Source organism: Astatotilapia calliptera, chromosome 17 (assembly GCF_964374335.1).
Source record: "Astatotilapia calliptera chromosome 17, fAstCal68.1, whole genome shotgun sequence".
In the NCBI taxonomy this organism is placed as follows: domain Eukaryota; kingdom Metazoa; phylum Chordata; class Actinopteri; order Cichliformes; family Cichlidae; genus Astatotilapia; species Astatotilapia calliptera.
The window spans coordinates 38,654,614-38,672,131 of record NC_137438.1 but is presented as its reverse complement, the minus strand read 5'-3'; the positions used below and the strand labels follow the sequence as shown (position 1 = coordinate 38,672,131).

Genomic DNA, 17,518 nt, shown 5'->3' with positions numbered 1-17,518 from the left:
ATCAGCGCTTCATTAAATGGAATGAGATGCAGCTGCTTGCTGTGGATTTACGCACCTTCAAATTCTTGCTGCCTAGAGTTAGAGGCCGATGTGGGGTCAGAGGCAGGTTAAGGGATGTTGCCATAATCAATTTTGACCTTTGACTTGAAGTCACACAAGAGAAACAAAAAATAGAGCCAGAGAGGACATTTCCTTATTTAGTCCAGCAGACTCAAAACTCAATTTACAACATGAAACCAGAGAATAAGAGCAGAGTATTGTAACACTCAGCACTACTACATAAATGTTTCTCTTAAAGCCTTCTAATATGCAATAAAAATATGGAAACCTATCAAGAAATTTAAAAAAATCCAGACATGTAATTTTCCTTAATTAGTTGACCACAACCGAGTGCCTAAATAAATAAATAATCTGGGACTCTGGCCCGTCCAGACAGAAATAAACCATTAAATATAGAAATAATTCTCAGGTCAGGAAAGTGACGTGGAATTAAAATTGGTCCTCGTATCTGTACTATGTTCCTCCTCATTCTCTTTGATGTCCCCGTGTACGCTGCATCATCACAAAGGTTTGGCTCTAATGTGCTGAGATGGGACACAGTGTGACACAGACTCAGCGCCGCAGCCTACACGCAATCTGACAGGGCTGTCCTCATGCGACATAAGGCCTTCGCATATGAACAGAAACGCACACGTAAATACGCTGCCCGTTTTGTGCCCCAGTTAAAATGTTACACACAAACGAACACCTTTCAGACGTGCGCAAGGGTGCTTTCCAACACACACGGGAGAGATGTGAAGTGATTATTAAAAACAGATGGTACAAATGTCAAACAGAATCAATTTCTGCAGAAGCTGAAGTTTTATTTTAGATGTCAAATAACAGCTGCAGTATTGCAAAGTTTCAGCTGACTGCAAAAGACTGAAGTGTTCTGGTCTCGATGCAGTTTTTATTGCAATAAATGATTTTAAAGGTAGCTGCATTGACCTGCATTGCTATGCAAAATAAATGCAAAGTATTTCAAAACTAGAAAGTCTCGACTCGTTATCTTTATTTAGCCATCTCTCTGGGCCAAGCTGTGAGTGTTGAGCAGCAGGTGTTAGGTGAGGCCTAACTTCAGGCTCCATATGTAAATACCTGTGATCAACATAACTAGATTTTAAAAAGTGCACGCAAACTCTTCTGAGATAATATTTCCATATCAGATTCATCAGCGCTATTCCAAATTAAGGCTGAAAAAAGACAAAAACCTTCTCTTTAAACGAGGACCCGAGTGGTGGTGCACGCTCTCTGAATGCTTGCAAGCTCCATCTCTACTCAATTTGGTTCTTGGTTTATTGCAGCACCTCCTGCAGTGACTCCCTACTGATATTTACTGGAAAGGATGCAGACAGTTAAGCTGTTTTATTGCTACATTATTAAGCCGCTTTGTATAACATGTGAGACTTTGTATGTAGCCGGGAAGAGGAGGCAAATATGCTTGATTAAGCAATATTTCCAGGAATGCTCTATTGGCCTATTATTTTAACTGGAGGGTTTACAGGCTCCAGAACCCTTTGGGAGCATCCCACAGTACATAACACTGTGCCATTAGTAATTGACTTTTTTGTCTATTTACCACAACTTCTGTCTTTAAAAACATAATAAGGGCAGTTTTGCAAAGTGGACGCAGGTGTTGCAGCATGAAGCTGCCTCCTTTTTTGCAAATGACTGCAGAGTTGCTGCTCAAACCACCAAACACAGTGATGGAATTTCATTTTATAGAAAGTTTATCGTTTTTTATTTATGTAGCACAGCGGTCCCCAACCCCCGGGCCAGTACCGGTCCATGAGTCGTTTGGTACCGGGCCGCGAGAGTTGAGGCTCGGGTGTGAAATTTATGGTTTACAGTGTTTTTTATCGTTACGATCCCAAACCCTCGATCGCCTCTGTGAACCAGCCTCGAGCTTGGTACGGCTAAAAGATCATTTGATCTAAGAGATCTAGAGGGCGCATAAGGCTGCAATAGGTCCGACAAATACCCGGGAGCCTGTCCATTCAGGGCTTTGTAAGTCAACAATAACATTTTTAAATCAATTCTGAAGTGAACAGGGAGCCAGCAAAGAGAGCCAAGCACCGGAGAAATATGTTCACGTCTTTTAGTTCGTGTCAGAAGACGAGCTGCAGCCTTTGGACCAACTGCAGTCCTGCAAGGCAGGTCCGACTAACTCCAAGAGTTAGAATAGTCCAACAAGGATCGCCTGTTCAAAGTTTTTAAAAGATACTCTGTAATCTGTTTTTGAAAGGTGATATTGCTGTCAAATATAACCCCCAAATTTTTGGCGTGTGACTTAATAAGAGGCTGAAGACTGTGCAGGTTAAAATGAGACGTGCTGGGATCGTCCAAACATTTGTTCTCATTAAAGTTAAGGAAGTTAGAGGCCATCCAGGGGAAGGGTTCTAGTGGAGAAGAAGAGCTTCTCTTCAGTTGAACATAGATCTGAGTGTCATTGGCGAATAAATAGAAACAAATGTTATATTTTCTGAAAGAAAGACAGAGCTGGAGGCAGCAACTGATCTGCGGCATGTGGCCACACGGAGGCTTCTGAGTGAGGAGAAATTCTTCTTACCTAAAGACTTGAAGCATGACATGGGTAAGAGGCTTGAGTAATTCTCATGTATGACCCTTCATATGCAACATCCCAGTGACAACAAGAGCTCTGAGGCTGTCTGCGTTTGCACCCACTATAACCTTGCTTTAAAGGACAATTATGAGTGAGTTATATCACCTTAGTCTCTTTTATTCCCTCTCCGATCCTCTCATTTCCATCTGTAAGTGCTTATTGTTAAATTTATTTTAAATTTTATACTCTATATCTGTCAGTAGCTCTATATCCCCTCCAACTCCCCTTCCTCCTCTCCAATTTCCCTCTGGAAATCTCTTGCTTCAGACATAACCCAGTAAAAGGAAGGGATTTGATTTGATGGAACCGCTTACGTGCATATGACTGGCACTCCATTTCGAAGGCATGCAGTTCCACGGGGATGGGAGAGTCATCTAACGAAGCTAAAAACAGAGCAACGCATTTCCCACTAGTTGAGGTAAATGACACCACTTAACTTCTCCCCTGTGTGGCACAAAGAAAAAGATGAGGGATGTTTTCAGGCCAGAAAAGGAAATTGTAGGCTTATAGGAAATAATAGGGAATTGGCTGGAGGCTGGGAAAATCCCAAGCGTATCCTAGATGTGGATGAATGAGACAGAATAGAGAAAAGGAAGGAGGAGGAAAGAGCAGGGGGAGCATGTTGGCGTGCTTTAAAGGACATAAAAATATATCCAAAAACCAACAACAAAAAAAGTGTCGATGAATTATTGTTACATTTTTAAATCAGTGCAATAATCAGCTTTCAGCGTATAGATGCTGCCAGTAAGAGAAACTTTTAATATGCATGACCTCAGCTGGAGGAACAGTGAAAAGCTCTGCTTTAAAAGAGTACATATGTAAACATATGGGTTTGATATGTAAAGAAAATCCTCACATGTATTTACATTTTGCACAGACAACAATCACAGTTTCACAACTGGAGAAAACAAACAATCTCTGCTCACCACCTGTCCTGTGCTCCGCTTCCTTTGGACTTCCTCTTCACTGCTCAAAACAAAAATCAAGATGAATGGGTGTTTGGATGTACTGGAGGAAATCCACAGAGGAAGGGGGCTTCCACAGGGCGGTTTATATACACAGCAGGTGCACAAGCAGGTAACTGTAAAGATGAATCCCAAAAGGTTGATTCTGTTCATCTGGATGTAGCGTTTTCAGCGGGAGAAACGTTTCTTCTTTAGTCTCAGCTGACTGCCATCAACCTTATAAACAGTACATTTGCACAATAACTGAACGATGGGCTGTGAGGATGAAAAATGGATGAGTGGAAATCTTCACTGAATTTTCCGTAAAGTCCGGGTCTAGGCTCAAACGATGTCTGGAAACCTGGCTGATTTTTATAATGCTCAGAACTCTTTTAACTTCAGCCTCGTGCACACAAACACACGGACAGCTGAAGGAAGACGGGCGTTTTTAAAGGTTGATGCTTCAATCCTCCACTCTGCAAGACCAAAGTGTCTTTGGGCAAGATTATGAAGTGACAGCAGAGAGCTGATTTGAGTGCTAATGCTCAATATTCACTTTTCCAAACTTTCCCGACTGCGCTTCGGTCTTCACTGGATCCTAAAAGACATCTTCACCTTAAAAAGGGAGGTTTCTGTTTTCATTTGACAGGAAAGCAAAGTATTTGAAAATCTGCAGTTTTAAAAAAAGTGCATTTCATTTCTGGAAACTTCACAAACTTCCTAGATGTTGACCGTTCTCTGCAGCTTTCTTGATGACAGCTAAACATATAACCACCATCTGTGTGAGAGAATGCAGACTGCATGCGAGCATGAGCCTGCAGATAACATTTAAGTTCTCTGGCGATCAAAGTTTTATTTATGTAAATAAGGAATTAACACCTTGCACAGATTATTTTCTCTGCTTGGTATGGAGTGTCTAAGTTTAGGATTCTGAGAGATTCAAGTGGGAGATCACACATACAGGATACGTTCAGTACCCAGGCTTTTTTAGGGCTGGCTGTGTAACAGGACACAGTTGTGGTGACCACACAGGGTTAAATATCTTCTCTTTTAATGCAAATTATGTGGCCTCTGCGTTTGCGTCATTGTGGTTTTATAGCTGGCTGTAGGGCCAGCTGGGTCAAACACTGCTGCTGCTCTCAGAGAAATATACTGGAGAAAATGACAAGCTTGGGAATTGATTTGAATTTGCATGAAGAATTACTGAGCTCCTTTACATCCACGAGGAGATCGTTTAGTGAAGAAGAAAATATTGATTTGATAACTGACGATTTCCTTTCAACTCGCTGTTGATGCATTTTCTGAATTAAATCATTTCTGTAATTAAGACCCTCCTTTTGTAATGAGAAAATAATAACAATACGTTTATAAAAACACATTCGTACAAGACAAAAAAAGAAAAGTAAAACAAGCAGTTACACTTTACAGTTTCACTGCAGTTACACTGGCTTTCAGGAAAGCAAGTAAATCAGTCTTGTGATGGATACATGCGGCTATTTTTATCCCCAGAGCCAATTAGAGTAAAGATGATGAAGTGGATGAGGGTGCACAGAATCACCACAGACAGCCTGTTTAAAGAACCTCAACAAGTCCTTATTGCAAGGCTCCAGACTGCAACTGATTACTTGCTTTCTGAACCAATGTCATTTAAGAAGCAAGCAATTTTTTATGAGGATGGAAGGCGAACAGGTTGTAGAGAAAAGAAAAAACAATAACCTGGTGTCATTTTTAGGGATGTTAGTCAGAAGTATAGCCACACACATGCAGACAACTATGGGAAAAATCTTCAGTGTTGTCATAGCAACATTTGCGCAGGCGCATTAATATTAGCGGCAAGCACTGGAAACATACTGGCAACAATTGTTAATGTGGGTAGTGGTGAAAAGCATTATCTAATCTTACTCTGCTCCCACCACACCCAACGTTGCCACACCTGCAGCCGAGAATATGATGCTGAGAAGGCAAAGCAGGTGAAACAGGAAGTGCAGCTTTAAAAGAAAGAAAGAAAAAAGTCAGGTTTAAGCACTGTTTCCCAGACTACATACAATGCAACAAAGAGGAAACAAAATGCAGTGTGCACAGTACACAGTGTGGTGTTGGCGAGGTTTACAACAGCTTCAACACAACTTGCCACACCCAGATACTGTGAGATCCTTTGTGCACACTTGATCAGAATTAGGACTCCAATAGTGGAGCTTTGAAAGCGAACAGGTAACAAATATTAAATGACTTGCACCTCACAGAGCGACCGTATTGTTGCTAGAATCATCCAAGAAGATTTATTCTCTCGATTGTCTTTCTTCATTTATTTATGTACTGGACTGCTTCATGTTAGTGTTTATTAACCACATGGTTTTCAAAGGCTGTCAGGTCTGGAGTGTACTGCTGCAGAGCAGGGATTTGTATATCGGTTAAATTAAAATATAAAAACATTTTTATTTCAGCTGTTAAACTGTATCTCACATACTGTAAATCTCCGTTTCTCCTACTTTCAGTTTCAGTTTCAACCAGAACACATATTTATTCTTTAATTTCACAAGACAAAGTCGGAGATGGCGCTAAATATCTGATGGATCTGATGACGCCACTGGCGTCATAGCGAAATTTGACTGACAGCTATCTTTCTCTGCATTGACTTTAATGATGAACAGGTGGAAAGTGTCGTGTTTATTGTGACATTTAACGGCGCTCACAACAATTTGAAAGATAAAAAGCATAAGACATAAACAGACTCTGCCTAGCTTGGCACTAACCATCTTAAAGGCTGTGATGTTCACCAACCAAAGTACCCCTGTATTCAACATCTTTTCCTTTGACTCACCAACATGAGAAACAATTTAAAAAATAAGCTCTCATTTCTTCATTCCACTGACTAAAGGAGGGGAATTCCTGAGAATCAGAGTTTCTTTTCCTGAAGAACTATCAATTTCACTGCATCGCACTTCCTTGTTCTTTCGTTTCTTCGCAGCTGCGTCACCGAGCCCTCTGGTACTAAAGTTTATAAACCATTTGTTTCCCTCGCACAGCCAAACCTATGGGGCGCCGTTTGTAAACTGAAACATGCCGAAATTAACAGCAACATTTTTCCACATTTAGCTCTAAATCTTACAAAAACATGTTTTTTCGAGTCATTTTTTACAACATTTACTAAAATATTTGTAACTTTTCATATTTAAAACAGGATTTTAAATGTTAAATCTAAATGCTAAATGTTAAATCTAAATGTTAAATGTTAAATCTAAATGCTAAATGTTAAATGTAAATATTATATTTAAATGTAAATGTTAAATGTTAAATGTAAATATTATATTTAAATGTAAATGTTAAATGTTAAATGTAAATATTATATATAAATCTAAATGTTAAATGTTAAATCTAAATGTTATATATAAATCTAAATGTTAAATGTTAAATCTAAATATTATATATAAATCTAAATGTTAAATGTTAAATCTAAATATTATATATAAATCTAAATGTTAAATGTTAAATCTAAATGTTAAATGTTAAATCTAAATGTTATATATAAATCTAAATGTTAAATGTTAAATCTAAATGTTACGGGAAACTAAATATTTAGCTAATATGCAAATTTATTGTACGGGTCAACGGAAATACCAAAATAAAAGCTTCAAGAAAACCTCCCGCGCTAAAGTGTGCCGGTCGCGGTCAGGTTCTGTGTTTGCGCTCCTCTTACGGTCACTTTTGACTGCCATGAGCTGCTTCGACTATTCCCTACCAGCATGTCCAGCGATTTAGCTGAAAACATTGGAAGAGCCGTTTTGTCGGCCATCCAACGATTCAGCGGTAATGCACCCTCGACCTCACAAACGCCGCAGCACTTGGTAAGTTTATTGTATAGCATTTTGGACGGGTTGATAGCAGTGTTAGCAAAACTAGCAAAGCTAAATTACTTAGCTAGTCCTCAATTATTTCATTTGGTAGGCAGCAGACAGAGATCGAACATCATACAACTCTATTTATTTATTTGGTAGGTAGGTAACAGTCGTTCTTGATGTAAATGTTTCCTTAGGAATCCAGCAATGCACCTGGACCAAGTAGACCTGCCGTCTCCACTGGGATACCATACTGCTCGGTAGGCCTTCTTACACATATCATTTAATTCATTTATCATGAAATTTCCCCTTGTGGGACTAATAAAGGTATGTTATCTTATCTTAGCTGACTGGTTTTGATATACAGTCAGGTTCATAAGTAGTTGGATACAGACACATTTTCTAATGTTGCTTCTGTACATTACCAGAATGAATTAAAAATGAAACTACTCCAATGCAGTTGAAGTGCAGACTTTAAGTTTTAATTCAGTGGGTTGGACTAAATGAATGCATAAAAATGTGAGAGGGAAAAATTAATTTGTAAACACAATCCTATCATTTCAGAGGCTCTAAAGTAATTAGACAAATTAAATAACTGAAAATAAAATGATAATTTCTATTACTTTATTCAAAACCCTTTGTTGGCAATGACAGCCTGAAGTCTTGAAGTCATGGACACCACCAGATGCTGGCATTCCTCCTTACTAAGGCTCTGCCAGGCCTTTACTGCATTGGCTTTCAGTTGCTGTTTGTTTGTGGGCCTTTCTGTCCTAAATTTAGTCTTCAACAACTGAAATGTATGCTCAATTGGGTTAAAATCCAGTGACTGACTTGGCCATTCAAGAATATTCTATTTCTTTACTTTATTAAAGTCATGGGGTGCTTGGACTGTATGTTTTGGGTCATCTTCCATCTTTATTATTAAATGCTGCCCAATCAATGTGACTACTTTTAGCTGGACTTAAGCAGACAAGTATGTATCTGAACACATTCAGCTGCTTCAGTCCCGTGTCACATATTCAGTAAACACTACCAGTGCCACTGGCAGCCATGCACGCCCAAACCATCACACTGCCTCTGCCATGTTTTACAGATGATGTGGTATGCTTTGGATCATGAGTCGTTCCACCCTTCTCCATACTTTTTTCTTGCCATCATTCTGGTAGAGGTTGATCTTGGTTTTATCTGTCCAAAGAATGTTTTTCCAAAATTTAGCTGGCTTTTACTAGATGTTTTTTTTTTTTTTTTTTGTTAAGTCCATTCTAGCCTTTCTATTCTTGAGGCTTATGAGTGGCTTGCACCTTGCAGTGAACCCTCTGTATTAGGGCTGTTCGATATGACGATATGAAAACATCTATCATTTCATATTATACGCTATCATTTGTTCTGTGGTGTCGCAAAATAAATTTTACGTCAATATTTTTCATCGTTTTGATGGTCACTGTAGTGGCTGTATTAATTTCTTAATTTTCTTTTTTCTGTTATGTTCTCTTTGACCGCATGTTGTCTGTTCACAGTAAAATTTTCAAAATGCAAACACTACGTCTCAAATCAATTCCAGGCCTTTTATCTGCTTAATTGGTAATGACATCATCATTTTAATATGGATACCCTAAATTAAAGCTTAGTCTGCACATCATGTCCATGATATAATTTTGATTGGAATATGTTTCAGTAAACGGGCAACAAAATAAAACTTGTTAGGGTCCAAATACACACTGACCTAATTGCAGGCCTTTGCTACTCTAATTGAGTGCTCAAAGCACTTTATACAACAGATCTCATTTACCCATTCACATGCACAGATTAATACAAGCACTTTTTCTGTCCAACATTCGCACACAGTCATAGTCGGATAAACTCATTGGGAGCTCTAGATTAGAGCACCTGGGAACTGAATCACCAACTTGACCAACAATCACCAAATGCTAATCTACAAGATACAAAAGGTTCAGTTTTCTGTGTAATGGGTAGACAATAGTAAGATGGTCTGAGTCTACAGTTTGTTTGTTTGTTTTTAATGAACAGATAACAGAAACCTTACGGATGTATTGTAATGCATAGGTGTCTATCTGTATCTGTGTTTGAATTCATTTCAGGTTCCTCTTCCATCAGTTCCTCAAGCTCATGCTACGCGCTCACATTTTGTGAGAAAAAACAAGACCTGCAAACACTATACAAAAGATGTTGTGTGCTTGCCCTTGTCTTCAACATCAACGTTTCTCATACCGAGAGGAGATTCACGAGCAAAACTAGCACAAGATGGCCTTATTGGGAAGATCTCCTTTACATCTGACTGGTCTGAAGCACAACTTAGAGAAGAAATAGCAGCAATCTTCAGAAGAACATTTGCACTGTCAACTGGCCAGACATTCCCTTTTGAGTATTTGAGTACAATTAGAGGATGTAAACGACTAATGAAACCAAATGTTTCTAGCAGTTTTCTTTGGGGTGGCCAAGAAGTTGGCTCGATTTGTTCCACCACCTGCCTCTATATAATGGCAGGGATACAAAAACCTGCACAGGTAAACATTTTATATTGCAGTGCAGAAATATTTATTGTCTAAAAAGTGAGTCTGTTCCCTTAACATAATTTTATTAATTGTATTAATTAATATTGCAGTTTCAGCAGGTGTAAACAGTTTTTAGTGCAGCCATGTGCCTCTGTGTTACCAGTGATTTGGTGCAACTGTATTTGATTTTATGTAGAACATGCTTTCTTTTCCCTCAGGAGGAACCAGAAGAGCTGTCTGATAGTGACTTTGAAAGTCCAGTCTGCCGGAGAAGACGAGGTATGTGATGTGAATGAAAACCTAGTGAGGTTCTAAGCTCGATGACCAGTTAGATTTTGTTACTGCAGTGCGTAATAATTCCTGGGGGGTTTGTTTGATGAGAGCATCGTTAATTTGTCCGATTGGGGCGATCGTGGCTCAAGAGTTGGGAGTTTGCCTTGTAATCGGAAGGTTGCCGGTTCGAGCCCCGGCTCGGACAGTCTCGGTCGTTGTGTCCTTGGGCAAGACACTTCACCTACTGGTGTTGGCCAGAAGGGCCGATGGCGCGATATGGCAGCCTCGCCTCTGTCAGTCTGCCCCAGGGCAGCTGTGGCTACAACTGTAGCTTGCCTTCACCAGTGTGTGAATGGGTGGATGACTGGGTGTGTAAAGCGCTTTGGGGTCCTTAGGGGGAACTAGTAAAAGTGCTATACAAATACAGTCCATTTACCATTTTAATGTTTACGAATTATCACAGGTGATTACAGCCAAGGAGGAATATGTGCCCAACTTTCACTTAAACTAATATAAGGATATATAAAGGCTGTTAACATTATGAAGCAAGTCATGCTGACCTTCTTTCCTTTGTTCAGTGCATCATGCGTTGTCTACAACACCAGGTGAAAGTGAGGCCAAGCATCAGGAAACAGAGAGCTGCATTCAAGAGAGTGAAAATGAGGGACAGGCAGAGGGACAGCAGATGTTTCCATATAATGTGGCAGAATTTGTGTAAGCTGTTGTCTAGGGGTTAAAGAAATCCTTCATTTTAGATGTTGTTTAGGATATTGTTTTGATGCAAGTTTCCAATTTGCATGTTTGGGGTTTTTTTTGCTGAATGACTGCAACTTTAGGATTTACATTTAATTTTTTTTTTTTTTTTTTAATGATGTAGTGTGAGAAATTCTTCAAGGCTGACATGTTTTATGATTTCTAATATCTCTTATCTACTTAGCCCTATTTTTCTGGAGGAAGATGAAGCTCTTGAAGAGGCAATTCAGCGTAGCCTCCTAGAAGAGTCTGATAGACAGAGTGAAGTTCATATTTCAAGGTAAGATTTGAAAGTAACCTTTGATAATTGAATATTTTATTTGCATCTTTACTTGCATCATTTTTTTGCAGTTACACAATTACAAAGGTAATTGCTCATTTCTGACTAATTTAATATGGACTATCACAACATAATTATATGTTGTAACTCTGTGCACTTGAGTCAAATGTACAGCAAATTTCCATTTTTCCCCAAGATCTGTTTGTCATTGTCCCTTTTTTATATAGGTCTTTTAAGAAGCTCAGCAAAGAAGAAATTGAAGGTCTTCTTAGAGCTCATAGTGAGAAAGTCATTACACCAGGAACAAGACAACTCCATATCAGTCGAGCCAATGTGTGGTCGACTGCTTTGCGTCAGTTCAAGAGACCCAAGTTTGCAGAAAGCTGTGAGATGCTTTATGTCACATTTGCAAGCGATGAACATGATACAGAGGAAGATGCTGCTGACCTTGGGGGGCCAAGGCGGGAGTTTTTCCGTTTACTGGTGAAGGCCATCTTTCAGGACAGTGGTGCTTTTGAAGGTAATAGGATTTCACAGTCTAACTAACTTACTTACTCAAGGCCTAAAGGCTTGTTGACGACACTCGTTTTTATAATGTTACAAACGCAACAACCACCTGATCTGAACATTGTTTGACAGAACATTAACAAGTTAATAAATGACTACAGATAATAAATCTGTTATGTTCTGTGTGTCTGAAACAGTAAAAAAAAAAAAAAAAGTAATACATTTTTGTCTGTCAATCTCAAGATATCAGTTTGGGGTCTGTACAGAATATACTTTTTTGTGTGTTATTTTTCAGCTACACCAAATGGATGCACACTGAAATTTAACATCCTACACTTGCAAAATGGAGTATATCGAACCATTGGCAGGATGTTGTCCACGATAATAGTGCAAGGTGGAGAAGCACCTGCCTTTCTCTCTCCACATGTAGTAGACTACATTGTGTCAGGAGACATTCTTCAAGTACACCTAACACCGGATGATATAGGTGACCCTGAGTTAAGAGAGAATCTGAAAAAGGTGAATTGCAATATTATAACAAGAATATTGTAATATTTCCTATATTCACAAGTCTTCTGGTCTTCTTTTATAATATATAATAAATACACTTTTGGTTATTAGAGGCAATTCCATGTATTATATTTTCAATTTGTTTCCTTTTTGTTAAAAAAAAAAAAAATATTGGTGAAATACAGCCAAATAAACCAAAACAAAAACGTTTCGAGTCCAATTAAAATGAACCATCTGCAGTATTTGTGTACACTGGTAAAAAACAAACATTTAAAGTGTTTTTCTTAAATATTTAGGTTGTAAATGCAACAACTCAACATGATTTGGAGGAAGCAGTCAGCTGCTGCGACTCATGGCGATATCAAGTTGAAGGTCTTCCACTCACAGTCACCATGGCCAATAAAGATCTGTTTGTGAAAAATGCAGCTCTATACCTTGCAGTTCTGCAACGGCAAAGCTGTTTTGATCAACTAACTGATGGCTTGTCCTACTATGGAGTGAGATTTATATTTTTTTTCTGTATCAATTGGTCATTATTTTATAATCATTTAGAGTGAGCTACTTTTTATATTTAAAACTGGAATTTAACCATTATTTAAACTTTTCTGTCTAGATTTTATCACTCCTGAGAGAGAACCCCAGTTTGCGTGTTCTGCTTGACCTATCGGGGGAGGACAAAGATCTGACAGCCAGTTTAATTGCTGGGGTTCTCAGGCCAAGCTATTCTGTCCTTGGGAGCAACAGAAGAGTTAGAGAGGAGCTGATGGTGGTCAAATTTCGGGAATTTCTCCAGTGTGTCGAAAGTAAGCAGAAATTCACATAATGTAGTCTGGCCATGAAACAATTCGGGACACTAAAGTAAAACTTTGTCTTTTTATGTCACATGCGCGCACACAAAACAGGAATAAAGATGTATGATAGCTTACAACTGACAAGCAAGGCAAAGACAGAACCTCTGTATTTTTTATAAAAACATTAGCCATCATTTAGTTGTTAGCTCAAGCTTTAACTATTTTAGTGTCCCCAGGTTAACGGTGGTTTTTCTTTGTTTTTAGATGAAGAGCTGAGAGACTCACTTGGAGAAAGGACTCTTACCAAGGATGAAGAGGCATTTGTGAAGGCTTTGAGGCCTGGTCACATCTTGGCTTTTGCCACCGGGAGCAGCAAGGTTCCAGCCATAGGTTTTCAACCAGCTCCTAAAATAACATTCATTCACGATGAAAGCAAACATCTCCCGATTGCACACACATGTGCAAATGAGCTTCAGCTTTTTGTGAATGAAACAACAATGGCTGATGATGATGCTTTTCATTACTGCTTCTTAGTAGCACTCATGAATGGAGCTTTATTCAGCACCATCTAAACATGTTCCAAAAAAAGTGAAATTAAAATGGTGGGTTTGTTAACTCTAATCCTGTTCATTAATTGTAGTTTCAAGTAACTTTGCTTCATACAAGATAGTTGAAATAAATTCTGACTGCATTTAATGTTGAAATGTAATAATTTTCAAAGCTTCAATAGATTTATAAAAATGCTAACTCTGTATTTTCAACGACAAATCAATAAAGTCACTGGTGTAATACAATTTTATTAAGCTTTTCTTTTTTAAACAAGGACACTTCAAAACAGTTTATGCACAGAGTATACTAAACATGCTTTGTAGAACAAGCCAGGATTACTTAGACATCTAACAGCAACATTTATTAAGACTATTGCAACTTTACAATGATTAAAACAATACTGTAGATAATCTTGTGAATTGATTTAAAGACTGACTGTTCCGTGTTGATAATTTTCACTGTTATACTGTATTACAGTGTGAATTTGATCTTTACTTCAATCTGAATAACTGGTTTTACCCATAAACTAAAAGTGGTTGTAGCCTTCTGAATAGCCTATGAGTCACTGTCAGTCATTAACTCTGAGTCCTTATGTGGCAGGAGGCATCACTGCTAGAGGGGAGGGGCTTCTGCAGTAGTACAAAAACTGCATTTGCTGTACAGCATTTAAGAATATTAAGTGTCATCACTCTTTAGAACATCGCTGGTATCCTGTGGTTGAGGTCACACATTTACAAGTTTGTTAAAAATATACTGCTGTGTTCGTTGAAACAATGTTTTACCATTATTGTTGTCTTCTTCAAAAGGGTGAATGCTTGTATATAGCTCTTGTAAATCGCTGTCATTTAATGGGACAAACCTACTTTCAGAGTTTGACAAGGAGGGTATGGAGACCTCTGCTGTAGAAAGTTCTGGGTTGTGACGATGAGACACATGAGTTCCGCAGGCAAAAAGCTGGATGGGAGTTCTATTACCTTCAGTGGAAACAGAGTGATTGTTATATCCAGCTTTGAATTCCTTCAAAGTGCGGTTGATTCGTGGTAGAAACACATAATGAAGGCAAAATAGGTCTGTTGCATTTTCTAAGTCTAGGATACCAAGTGATTCCAATTCATAAAATATAGGTGCATAAATGCGGCTACAGTTGTTGTTTAAGTCTCGGTTGAAACGCTCAATCCTCTGGTTGTGCACAGAACTTCCCATTAAGACAGAGCTTTCACCCCTGCTTGCTCGCATGTCCTCCCAAATCTGAGCATTCTCTCCTCCGTGATCAGTCCTGATATGCAGGGGTCTGCCAAATTGTCCAACAGCTGCAGTAAAGAGGGCTTTCACAGTCTCAGCTCGATTATTGCTGGAGCACTGAAGAAACATCAACATCCTGCTGTATCCATCTATTGCACCATGAACAACAAACTTCCAACGAATCAGTTTGTGATTTCCATCTATGTGCCATATGAAATTTGGATGAGGCACAGAATATACTCGCCGAGCAACTGCAGTTCTTCTCCTGGATAGAACACCAGCAGAGTCCACCCTCCGCAGTGACTTTCTTACGCGCCATCTTTGAACCACTATGTTTTTGGAACGCAGATGACCCATCAGCATCACTTCTCCAACATTTGGATGTTCAGTTTTTATCTGGGACACTATCTGATCTAACTCATGGTCACTGATTACATTGAATTTTGACTCTGAGATATTATAGTCTTGCAGTAACTTATACAGAGTGGGCCTGGAGATGGAAAGGATAGATGCAGCTTCAGTAAAAGATGTTTTCAGGGAAAGAACATTTTCCAATTCCTCTTTGGAAATCTGAAGCCTTCCTTGGTAACCATCCTAGAACACGGCACAGAAAATCTCAATGAGCACAATTCTATAACAAAAGATGGGTAATTTGAGGCAATTGTACTGTGACAGATTAGCTAGAGTAATATTTTATCAATAGTTTTAAAATATGAAAGTGAGCAATCAAAAGACACTTCAGAGCAAAAACAGTAATAAAATATGACGTAAAACTTGTGAATGTTGTTGGTGGTGATGTGACACTGCTAGTGATGGACCCCTAAGAAGATGAAATGTATGTAGAATCAGAATCATTACTTTGACAGGATTTAATTTAAGGTGACATATTACACCAAAGAAAAAACAGAAATTAGTCAGCTAAATGATATGTGTAAGAAGGCCTACCGAGCAGTATGGTATCCCAGTGGAGACGGCAGGTCTACTTGGTCCAGGTGCATTGCTGGATTCCTAAGGAAACATTTACATCAAGAACGACTGTTACCTACCTACCAAATAAATAAATAGAGTTGTATGATGTTCGATCTCTGTCTGCTGCCTACCAAATGAAATAATTGAGGACTAGCTAAGTAATTTAGCTTTGCTAGTTTTGCTAACACTGCTATCAACCCGTCCAAAATGCTATACAATAAACTTACCAAGTGCTGCGGCGTTTGTGAGGTCGAGGGTGCATTACCGCTGAATCGTTGGATGGCCGACAAAACGGCTCTTCCAATGTTTTCAGCTAAATCGCTGGACATGCTGGTAGGGAATAGTCGAAGCAGCTCATGGCAGTCAAAAGTGACCGTAAGAGGAGCGCAAACACAGAACCTGACCGCGACCGGCACACTTTAGCGCGGGAGGTTTTCTTGAAGCTTTTATTTTGGTATTTCCGTTGACCCGTACAATAAATTTGCATATTAGCTAAATATTTAGTTTCCCGTAACATTTAGATTTAACATTTAACATTTAGATTTATATATAACATTTAGATTTAACATTTAACATTTAGATTTAACATTTAACATTTAGATTTATATATAATATTTAGATTTAACATTTAACATTTAGATTTATATATAATATTTAGATTTAACATTTAACATTTAGATTTATATATAACATTTAGATTTAACATTTAACATTTAGATTTATATATAATATTTACATTTAACATTTAACATTTACATTTAAATATAATATTTACATTTAACATTTAACATTTACATTTAAATATAATATTTACATTTAACATTTAGCATTTAGATTTAACATTTAACATTTAGATTTAACATTTAGCATTTAGATTTAACATTTAAAATCCTGTTTTAAATATGAAAAGTTACAAATATTTTACTAAATGTTGTAAAAAATGACTCGAAAAAACATGTTTTTGTAAGATTTAGAGCTAAATGTGGAAAAATGTTGCTGTTAATTTCGGCATGTTTCAGTTTACAAACGGCGCCCCATACAAACCAGAGGTTTGCAGCACATGTTAACAATCCCTTTGGCTTGCGTGAGACGTTGTGATGACAAACGTGTGTTTTTCCCTCACTGCTGTTGTGTAATGTCATTCCTTACAGTAATCGCCTGCACTTCAGAGCATTTATAGTTAATGGCAGGCACACTCAGCTTAGCCGCAAGGCTCGATCTGGGGTCATCGTGCCGGAGAATGCTTCCTGTGACCACAGTGAAATATTTAATGGCTTTTAAAAAGTACGTAAAATTGTACCGAAGCCCTAGATTTGTTCCAGAAAATGTTACAATCAATTTGTACAGCAAAAACCTCAACTTAGAAAATTTAAGTTGGAGAAATATAAGAAAGTAAAGCCTGTCTTTATACATGTATTTATATAGCACATAAGTAGTCTGTCATACATTTAGCAGCTCCGACTCTGTTTATAAGCACAAACGGTGAGTGTAGCAGAGTATACATCAGAATATCGGCCAGAATTTTATTTCACCTGGAAAACTGGAATTATATCTAAAATGCAATATAATACCAAATAAAATATATGTTAATATAAAAAGATTTACAATACAAAATTTAAAAAAAACTATGCGTTAAACAAAGAGAGAAAACTAAATATATAAAAGCAGGTTGTGGTCAATTAAACAGCA

The 17,518-nt window shown here is 38.1% G+C and overlaps 2 protein-coding genes across 2 annotated transcripts; one reads left to right on the top strand and one right to left on the bottom strand.

The window, feature by feature from the left end:
* The first annotated feature begins 6,728 nt into the window (after window positions 1-6,728).
* On the top strand, window positions 6,729-13,863 carry LOC113021189 (uncharacterized). Its single transcript, XM_026165686.2, has 11 exons — window positions 6,729-7,451; window positions 7,640-7,702; window positions 9,542-9,967; window positions 10,174-10,234; window positions 10,807-10,942; window positions 11,166-11,261; window positions 11,489-11,781; window positions 12,064-12,287; window positions 12,575-12,775; window positions 12,892-13,081; window positions 13,334-13,863. Exons 1-11 carry the CDS (start codon window positions 7,350-7,352, stop codon window positions 13,639-13,641), a joined length of 2,100 nt encoding a protein of 699 aa, XP_026021471.1. The 5' UTR covers window positions 6,729-7,349; the 3' UTR covers window positions 13,642-13,863.
* Window positions 13,849-16,608, bottom strand: LOC113013596 (uncharacterized). The gene is made up of 3 exons (XM_026154612.2): window positions 16,057-16,608; window positions 15,806-15,868; window positions 13,849-15,454 (listed from the first exon to the last, which is right to left on the bottom strand). Exons 1-3 carry the CDS (start codon window positions 16,156-16,158, stop codon window positions 14,342-14,344), a joined length of 1,278 nt encoding a protein of 425 aa, XP_026010397.1. The 5' UTR covers window positions 16,159-16,608; the 3' UTR covers window positions 13,849-14,341.
* Between the last annotated feature and the right edge of the window lie 910 nt (window positions 16,609-17,518).

What these genes read in the sequence shown, in the direction of transcription:
- LOC113013596 (XM_026154612.2), bottom strand. Translation starts at nt 16,158, where the DNA reads ATGTCCAGCGATTTAGCTGAAAACATTGGAAGAGCCGTTTTGTCGGCC. An exon ending in CACAAACGCCGCAGCACTTG is followed by an intron (nt 15,869 to 16,056) that starts GTAAGTTTATTG and finishes ATGTTTCCTTAG; the next exon opens with GAATCCAGCAATGCACCTGG. An exon ending in CTGGGATACCATACTGCTCG is followed by an intron (nt 15,455 to 15,805) that starts GTAGGCCTTCTT and finishes GCCGTGTTCTAG; the next exon opens with GATGGTTACCAAGGAAGGCT.
- LOC113021189 (XM_026165686.2), top strand. Translation starts at nt 7,350, where the DNA reads ATGTCCAGCGATTTAGCTGAAAACATTGGAAGAGCCGTTTTGTCGGCC. An exon ending in GGACAGTGGTGCTTTTGAAG is followed by an intron (nt 11,782 to 12,063) that starts GTAATAGGATTT and finishes GTTATTTTTCAG; the next exon opens with CTACACCAAATGGATGCACA. An exon ending in ATGGCTTGTCCTACTATGGA is followed by an intron (nt 12,776 to 12,891) that starts GTGAGATTTATA and finishes TTTTCTGTCTAG; the next exon opens with ATTTTATCACTCCTGAGAGA.